General features: G+C 41.7%; 1 protein-coding gene across 2 annotated transcripts in view; it reads right to left on the reverse strand.

The window, feature by feature from the left end:
* Window positions 1-9,227, reverse strand: part of IFT46 (intraflagellar transport 46) — a 21,375-nt gene extending 12,148 nt beyond the window's left edge. The window contains exons 1-4 of one of the 2 annotated variants that reach the window (XM_008574930.1): window positions 8,985-9,227; window positions 8,156-8,252; window positions 5,681-5,760; window positions 2,544-2,677 (exon numbers count right to left, since the gene is read on the reverse strand). In XM_008574930.1, the coding sequence (XP_008573152.1) occupies window positions 2,544-2,677; window positions 5,681-5,725 (179 nt within the window). In that variant the 5' untranslated portion in view covers window positions 5,726-5,760; window positions 8,156-8,252; window positions 8,985-9,227. Of the gene's footprint in view, window positions 1-2,543; window positions 2,678-3,590; window positions 3,732-5,680; window positions 5,761-8,155; window positions 8,253-8,984 lie in introns of those variants that run through there. The other variant, XM_008574929.1, reaches the window with a different exon arrangement.
* Between the last annotated feature and the right edge of the window lie 16 nt (window positions 9,228-9,243).

The raw sequence follows: 9,243 nt of genomic DNA on the forward strand, positions 1-9,243 counted from the left end.
AAAAAAAAAAAAAAAAAAAAAAAAAAAAAAAAAAACCGGGGGGGGGGGGAGAAGATATAACAACTATACTTTTTTGAAGTTGTTACAACAAGCAAACGGAAAGCACATTCTTGGGTGGGAGGGGAGAGAGGGAGGAGGGAGGGAGGTGTCGGTGATGGGTCATAATAATCAAATACATTGTATACTGACAAAATAAAAATTTAACGAAAAAATAATAATTAGCTCTCAGTTATCTCTGACACTGAAGAGGAACAGAGCTATAGAAAATCCAAAACATAATATTTTTGGATGTTAAAATGTAGCATACATGGTCTTCCACCTTTTTGAATAAAAGGATGATAAGAAAAGGTGGAATAAGAGATTTTAATTTCTGACATGAAAATAGTTTACACCAAGAAAAAAATGAATTTTTATAAACACGTTTTTCTTTTTTTCCCTTTGTTAATAGTGTCATTTGAGATTTGACAAAGATGTTTTTAACAGCGTTATTTATAAAAGTAAAAAATTGGAAACAAATAAAATATCCAACATTTGGGAGATGGTTAGTTATGTCAAATTGAATACTGCATAGTTATTAGAAAGCTCTTGTATTGATACATGAAAATGCAGTAAAAAAGTAGTAGAACGCAAAATAATTATAATTAAGTAAAATGTAATGAACACTGGCAAAGTATACAAGTGAGGGGCCGGCCCGGTGGCACACTGGAGAGTGCGCCGCTCCCGCCGAGGGTTCGGATCCCATGTGGAGACCGGTTCCCGCTCACTGGCTGAGCGCGGTGCGGGTGCAACACCGAGGGCTGCGATCCCGTTACTGGTCAGTAAAAAAAAAAAAAAAAAAAAAAAAAAAAAAAAAAAAAAAGAAAAAAAAAAAAAGTATACAAGTGAGTTGGAAGGGTATTGATAAGATTCTTCTAAGGGGACTTGCTTAACAAAAGAAAATAAATATATTAATGACTTAAAATTTACATTTCCCTAGATTATAACTTATAGAAACAGGACATAATCATGAAGCAAAGTAGGAAGCATGGGAAGTCAGTCTGGGATTAAACATTTACTTAATTTACTTAGTGCTTACCTGCAGGGGGAAACCCAAAAATAACTTTTTTATTTTTATTAAACTACTTTATAATAAATGATGCATGCATGATACAAAATAAAAGGTACAAAATATATACAGTGAAAAATTATGTCTCTCTTCCACTCATGTCCCCTTGCCATCAAGTTCCTCTCCCAAAGGTAACCACTGTTACTAGTTTCTAGTATACCCTTTCAGAGATAGTCTATGTAATGTCTGTTTTACACACATGGTAGCACAGCATAAACACTCTTCTGTACCTTTTTTCAAATTAACAGTATCTCTTGGAGATTGTTCTCTATCAGTGCATAGAGAGCTACCACATACTTTTTAAGGACCAGCATAATACTTTTTACTGATTGGTTATATCATTTATTTAACCAGTAATTGTACTTTAAATGGATTGGCCTCAGGATCCATTTTTTTTTTTTTTTGTCTTTTGTCTTTTTCCGTGTCCGGCAACGGATCGCAACCCTCAGTGATGCCCCCGTACTGGACCGGGGACCGGCAATGGGATTGCAACCCTCGGTGTTGCTCCCGCGCCTCGCTCAGCCAGTGAGCGGGAACCGGTCTGTATGTGGGATCCGAACCCTCGGGCGGGAGCACCGCCGCGCTTCCCAAGCGGCGCACTTATCCAGTGTGCCACCGGGCCAGCCCATCTCAGGATCCATTTTTTTTTTTTTTTTGTCTTTTGTCTTTTTCCGTGTCCGGCAACGGATCGCAACCCTCAGTGATGCCCCCGTACTGGACCGGGGACCGGCAATGGGATTGCAACCCTCGGTGTTGCTCCCGCGCCTCGCTCAGCCAGTGAGCGGGAACCGGTCTGTATGTGGGATCCGAACCCTCGGGCGGGAGCACCGCCGCGCTTCCCAAGCGGCGCACTTATCCAGTGTGCCACCGGGCCAGCCCATCTCAGGATCCATTTTGATTAAAACCTATAGGAGTGGGTTATGACTAACATAGTACCAGGGTTGGACAGGTTGAGATTTTTTACTTAAGCACCATCAAGAACATTTTTCCTCAATGCCAGGCTTCTGAAGCACTTCTCTACCTGTCCAAAAAGGATCTGAGCCTAAAGTAAAATGCTTGTGTGCATATATATTGTTTTCCTTGCTACAAAGAAATGCTTTGGTATGTATACAAATTTATTTTCTTTCCCAGAAGGTGAGCTCCTCATAGGCAGAAACCATCCTTTTAGATTTACTCAGCAAAACCTCCTGTAATCCCTGAGCCCACAAATGTTTTAGAAAGTACAAGTGACATCACAGGACTGGATGAGGCAGTGAAGCCAAAAAGAAATGAAAACTCATTATGTTGGGTTTCTGAGACATCTGAAAATCCTAAGTAGAGGAGATCAAAAGAGACACTGGAATGTCACTTGTAACTGATGTCCTCCCAGTTCAGGGTTTTGAAGGATGTGTTTTCCTCTCTTTGGCTTGAGTGTCCTTGGCAGGGGGTCTTTCCTCACCCTTCCAGAGGGGCTCCATGCTCTTCATCATCATCATCATCAGAGTCAGTTTCAGATGAGTCATCATCATCGTCATCATCATCATTTTCACTAAAGCCTTGTTGAGGTGTCAACTGTGAGGTCTTCTTCTTCTCCTGAGATAGGACAGAGTAGGCATAGAAAGGATCACACAAAGAGAAATTTAATGTGCCTATGGCCAGTTCTCTATTGCTCTAACCAATACCGGCCCCCGCTCTGCCCCACCACCTGACACCTAATCACCAGAAAGAGAATGTGGCACTACACAGAAGGGGCTTGAGAGCCCTCTTCTGCTTCTGCTTAGCTACAAACTGGGTCCCTAGTTTCTATAACCATTTTCAATTTCTCTACTTGAGGCTGGGGTATAAATTCTATCCAATTTATATTTATTGTACCTATTACCTACGAGATCCTGAGAACTCAGCATAAACTTTATCTAGACAGCTTCAACCCTAAAACCTAGGGACTTTCGAAGAAGAGGATGGCAACTCTAAATAATTATTTTGGGAGGAGCCAGGGGAAGATGAAGTGAGGAAGACAAACTTAAGAGGATCTTAATACTCACAAAGATCATAGGGAGGAAATCTAGTATTTAATTTGCAAGACTGCTCAGAGCAAGCTTCTTGAAACTATCAAAAGAAGAAAGTTCAGGGCCGGCCCGTGGCTCACTTGGGAGAGTGCGGTGCTGATAACACCAAGGCCACGAGTTCGGATCCTATATAGATAGGGATGGCTGGTTCCCTCACTGGCTGAGCATGGTGCTGACAACACCAAGCCAAGGGTTAAGATACCCTTGCCGGTCATCTTTAAAAAAAAAAAAAAAAAGAAAGTTCATAATCAACCCCATGCCCAAATTCTGACCAGCAGTTCCAGAGACTATGGACTTTCTATTTTGGTTCACTGGTATTTCTTTTCATGGGTTATCCAACCTATCCATATCTCCCTTCCCTTCCCCCATAAGTTAAATGCAACAACTATACACTCTATCTCAAGATAAGAGGCTCTTTTGTTCTTGGCATTACAACCTACCTTTCTGAGCTTCTGGCTCTCTATGTACCATCCCACCCTCTCAAGTCCATGAGAAGGGTTCTGGTGGCGCTTGGGACTTGCAGGGGCAGTTGGGACGGGGTCCATGTCTTTGCCTCTGTGGCCTGGAGCCTGTGGCATGCCCTCACTTAGGACCTGAAGGATGACCAATTGGCCCCCTTTAAAAGTAGGTTTTGAAAGCTTGGTGTCCATATGCCATATGGCTTATATTGAGATTAACAGAGGTTAGGTACCAGTTTTTAAAAATTATTTAATGTTTCTTTTATGGTAAAGCAGCTATTGGCACACAAAATTGTGACATGTTGCAGGACACCAAAAACAACATTTTCCTCTAAGAATAACAGATTTATTACACATAGGTAAAATATATTCTAACTAATCTGTAATATGTATGACATAATGACACACAGTTGCAGAATTAGTTCAGTGACTATGCCTTATTGGTATATAATTGTTAAGAACCTTCTAGAGTATTCTTTCTCAATTCAGGATTTGCCAAAATTATCCTTGGTCACATGGGAAGCAGTTTTGGCAAACGAAACTTTTTTTTTTTTTTTTTTTGTCTTTTTTCGTGTCCGGCAACGGATCGCAACCCTCAGTGTCGCGCCCGTACCGGACCGGGACTGGCAACGGGATCGCAACCCTCAGCGCTGCACCCACACCTCGCTCAGCCAGTGAGCGGGAACCGGTCTGTATGTGGGATCCGAACCCTCGGCGGGAGCACCGCTGCACTCCTAAGCGGCGCACTGTAGCAGTGCGCCACCGGGCCGGCCCCGGCAAACGAAACTTTTAAGAATATTAATTGTCAATTTAAAGATTATTCAAAAGCAGATCCTTTCTGCTGATTCTGGGTGCATACTATATTGGAAAGATAAATGAGCCTTGAACACTGACCACAGCATGAAGACTAGAGGAATTTAGGGTGGATATACAAAATTTGGAAGTCAACTTAAGAAAATTGTTCACTTTTCTTTTGCCTGCTTCTTCAGAGTTATACTTTGCAAAATCCCTGATATAAAGGCAGAGTACTTTATATATCACAGAAAAATGCCTAATAAATTAATCTTGTGTGTAAGATGTTAAAATAGCATACCAGTCATGGAGTGGGACCACCTTAAAATGTTACCCACTAGGCTTTTTATGAAATCAGTTTATATCACTACAAATATTCTTCTTCACCTGAGTTTCCAAAGCTCCTGTTCTTAAAGGACAATTAAAACGTAACCACTGGATCATGTACTAAGGCTGAATTGAATAGAAATGGCTGTTAAGCAGAGCACGCGTACAACTCTAAGGTCCTACCTGGCTAGAGATGTAGATATCTTTCCATCTTTCTTTCAGAAACAGGGTGATTCTCTAGGTTCATAGAATAACAGCAAAGAAACATTTGGGTCTTAAGACCCCCAAATTAAAACCTCTTTCACAAATTATTGGCAGCATCACAAGTGCTGACAATGAAAAAAATGCCTAGACCAATAATTCCAAACTTGCTCTATCATAAGGATTACCCAGACTGCTTGCTAAAAATATAAATTCCCAGGCTTTTACCATCAGATTCTGGGTGGTGACCAGGAATCCGTATTTTTTTTTTTTTTTTTGTCTTTTTCGTGACTGGCAAGGGGATCACAACCCTTGGTGAAGTGTCGCCCGCACGGCGCTCAGCCAGTGAGCGCACGGGCCATTCCTATATAGGATCCGAACCCGCGGCGGGAGCGTCGCTGCGCTCCCAGCGCCGCACTCTCCTGAGTGTGCCACGGGGTCGGCCCCAGGAATCTGTATTTTTAAAGATAAGTGCAAAAGTTGATTCTTATGATCAGTAAAGTTTGTGAAATACTGGCCTTCATTATATAAAATTCCTCACTAAAAAGTCAGCTGTAACAGTCGGCTTTATTTCTGAAGAAAAAGAGTCCAGATCTCAAGGCTCTTTGCTCCTGATTTTCTTCCATGAGCTCAAAGGTACCCAGCCACTGGAGATGAATGTTCAAGAAATGTTTACCATTGAACTGGTATCACCTCTAACTACTGAAGACCCAAAGCAGAAATTCTAAAAGAAGCTGTGGGTTATACTGCACCTTGTTATTTTCCTCTTCATACTCATCACTGCTGTTATCAGCCATAATCTTGTTAGGAAGACAGGCAGGATGAGGAAGTCCTTAAGAGAAAATGTTCCCTTTAAGTTATTGTTAAAATAATTTTAAAAGACAAATACTTCAGTATATTATATTATGCTGTAACCATTTTGTGGAACAGGTTTTATAAGAACATCTAGCTAAAGGATAGGAGACTGAATTCTACTCATGGCTCTGTGAATTCCATTCAAAATATATTTACTAAGCAGTATATTTACTAAACATTACGGTGCTTAAGGCATTGAGCTAAACATTATACTAATCGATTATCTGCCGTTACATAAATAATATGAACTCTGCCCTTAGTTCAGACATTGGCAAAATGAGGTTAGTAACTAGTAAAGTGAAAACAATGCTGGATTTCTCATCAAAAGACTAGGATTGAAGGGCAGTTCTATCACTTGGACAAAATGACAACCTCTCTGAATCTCAGTATTCCCACCTCTGAATGGGGTCAGTAATATTTCTCACTCAGGACTGTTGTCAGGATCAAATGAGAAAACTATGTGGAGGGAACTGACCCAGCCTGGCAAATGACAGATAGTCACAAATTTGAATCTGAATCATTATCCATCAGATAAGAGCAATAAAAATATTGTGAAAAATTAAAAAGTATAATCAGATGTATGTAACTGGCCAGCCCTGACAAGAGAGCATAGAAATGCTCAAGTCAAAAACCTGGATGGGCAGCCTTATAACACCAAGGTCACAGGTCCAGATCCCTGTATCAGCCAGCCATCAAAAAAAAAAAAAAAAAAAAATCCTGGATGGCTAGGTACATACCCAAAAGAAATAAAAGCAGGGACTCAGACAGACACTTGTACACCTTTGCTCATAGTAACACTATGCACAATAGCCAAAAGGTGGAAACAACCCAAGTGTCCACCAACAGATGGATAAACAAACTATGGTATATACACACAATGTTATAATATTCAGCCATAAAATGGAAGGAAGTCCTGACACATGCTAAAACATGCATGAACCTTAAAAACATTATGCTAAATAAGTCAGCCACAAAAGGATAAATATAATATGATTTCACTTATGAGGTACCCAGAACAAGCAAATTCACACAAAGTAGAAGAGTGGTTATCAGGGACTGGGAAGAAGCAGGAAATCAGGAGTAATTATTTAATGGGTATAGAGTTTCTGTTCGACATAAAGAAAAATTTCTAGAAATAGTGGTGATGTTTATACAACATTGTGAATGTACTTAATTAATGCCACTTACTTGTACACTTAAAAATGGTTAAAATGCAAATTTTAAGTAATGTATATTTTATCACGATAAACAAACAAAAAGAGTTTTCCTGGGTGTCATACTTGATTCCTAACTCGAGTCAAATCCAATCCATCAGCAAGTCTTAGTGACTCTACAAGAACAATATATCTTATATTTGTCTCTTCTCTCCCTTCTCAACTTCCTCAAACCATTAAAAAATAGTCCAAACCACTATCATCTTAACTAAGCCATTGCAACAGTCCCTTCAACAAGTTCTCCACCTCTACCTTTCCAACTTTCAACCCATTCCACACATAACGGCAACACAGCCTCCAAAACTCTCTTGTTATGCCTCCTGCCTCCCTCTTTGATCTGACCATATACCACTCCCCACTATCATATAGTGATCTCTCTCAGGTCCTCGAACCCAAGTTCTTACAGGACTCAGGGCTTTTCACATCTCACATGCTGTTTCCTCTTCCTGGCCTACTTTTCCTCAGTGTCTGGATCTTTCTCATCTTTCAGCCTCAAATGTCACCTCCGTAGGTCTTCCTTGACCACACTATCAAAAGTAGGTCATCCTCCTCACCATTATTCTCCATAGCAACAAACAATTTGCCTCTATCAATGTACTTATCACATCTGTAATTGTGTTTATATGTTTATTCATTTGTCACCTGTCTCCCATGATTACAAGCATCAGGATGGCAGGGACAATGTGTCTTTTGCTTAACACTGTACACCCAGTGCCAGGCATAAGGCTGGCACATACTAGGCATTCCAAAATGTTTACTGAATAAATGAATGGTATCAAGTCCTCTAAAAATATTCCATTGATATTTTGGTTGGGGTTGCAGGTTAAGGGCAGGTTATGAAGCGTCTTCAAAGCTGAGCAAAACATAGTTTTGATAAGTTAAAAACAACAATAACCAGTGAATCCCTTGTGAGCAGGGCAGTAAAATGAAGTAGATGTTGATAGGTTTGGGTTGGAAGAAGATCCTGCAATCTGGGAGTCTGTGATTTCTCCTCCCTTAACTAGTTAGAAAACAGGAACAATGGCAAGTGAAGTAACTTGACTCTGAAAGTTAACATTTGCTATTATAAAATAAGAACTTCTTGAAGACAATCAGGAATCCATCCTGCTCTCTGTTCTGAGAATGATTTCTCTTCTTTCCTCTTCATTCTTCTCTTACCTTGGTGTTTTGGGGTTGGAGTATTAATACTTGCAACCTCTTCAGCGTCGTTAATCTCTAGACGCTCATCATATGTCTGGTTTTCAACAATCTTGGTCTAAGCAAAAGGAGACATGATTACAAAGTTCATCACATGGGACATTAAGCACTGTGCCGGGAGGTGCATTCCAAACTAGCATTGGTTCCTCTTCCTTACCCAAGACACCAGTTTTACACAAAACCTTCGCCCCCATCCAAACTTTCCTTAAAGTTTTTTGGGCCCGGGTCAAGCAGTTAAGTCATTCTGCTGCAGCCCTTTTTTTAGGAACTGCTGGCAGTCTGGCTTAGGAACGAGGGAATCGTGGAGGGAAACGACAGCCCTTTTGCAGCGGCTCCCCAAAGCTGTAAGATAAAAGCGCCAGGGCAGAACAGTATTCGTATGTAGACCGCGACTCTCTCCTCAGGTTCGGTCAGTTTTCCCAAGGCTGTTGGGGTTTCTCAGGGGAGGCTGTAAAGGTTCTGGAAAGAGTTCTGTTTCTGGGCTCACTTCTGGCGGGGGAGGGAGGGTACGGGATGTCCCGAAGAGAGAGTAAACTCCAGTCCCTCGGTCCCATCCAATAATCCCGAAAGCATCACCCCCATCTCCACCCCCGTTTTGCAGATCGGATCCCACTTAAGTTTCTTGGGCAGTGAATTAGGCAGGATGGTTGGCGGTGTGGTGGGGGAAGGGGCGAAGGAACAGTTGTCGCGGGGATGGGAAGTAGCGGGGAGGAGGGGAAGGGGAGTCCCCTTAAATTCCTCTTGGGAGGGAGCAAGGCAGTTCCTTTCTGCTGGGTTGAGTATGAATTACCTGTAGCCCCTCTGAATCCGTCTCCTCTAAATGGGAAGAACCCCAGCCTAGGGCTGGGGTCTCACTCCAATCTCAGGCCAGTCCACTTAACGGACTCTACTTTGAGCAAACAGCTTGTTGTCAGTCGCTAGGCGAAAAAAAAAATCGCGACACTTGCTTTCACTCTCGCGAGACCGTCTCCAGTCACCCGCACTTTACGCCTCTTCCAGGGAAGAATCTCTATGCGCAGGAAGGAGATCGAGGGGGTGGGGTGGGGGGG

Source organism: Galeopterus variegatus, unplaced genomic scaffold, assembly GCF_000696425.1.
Source record: "Galeopterus variegatus unplaced genomic scaffold, G_variegatus-3.0.2 Scaffold1119, whole genome shotgun sequence".
Classification (NCBI taxonomy): Eukaryota; Metazoa; Chordata; class Mammalia; order Dermoptera; family Cynocephalidae; genus Galeopterus; species Galeopterus variegatus.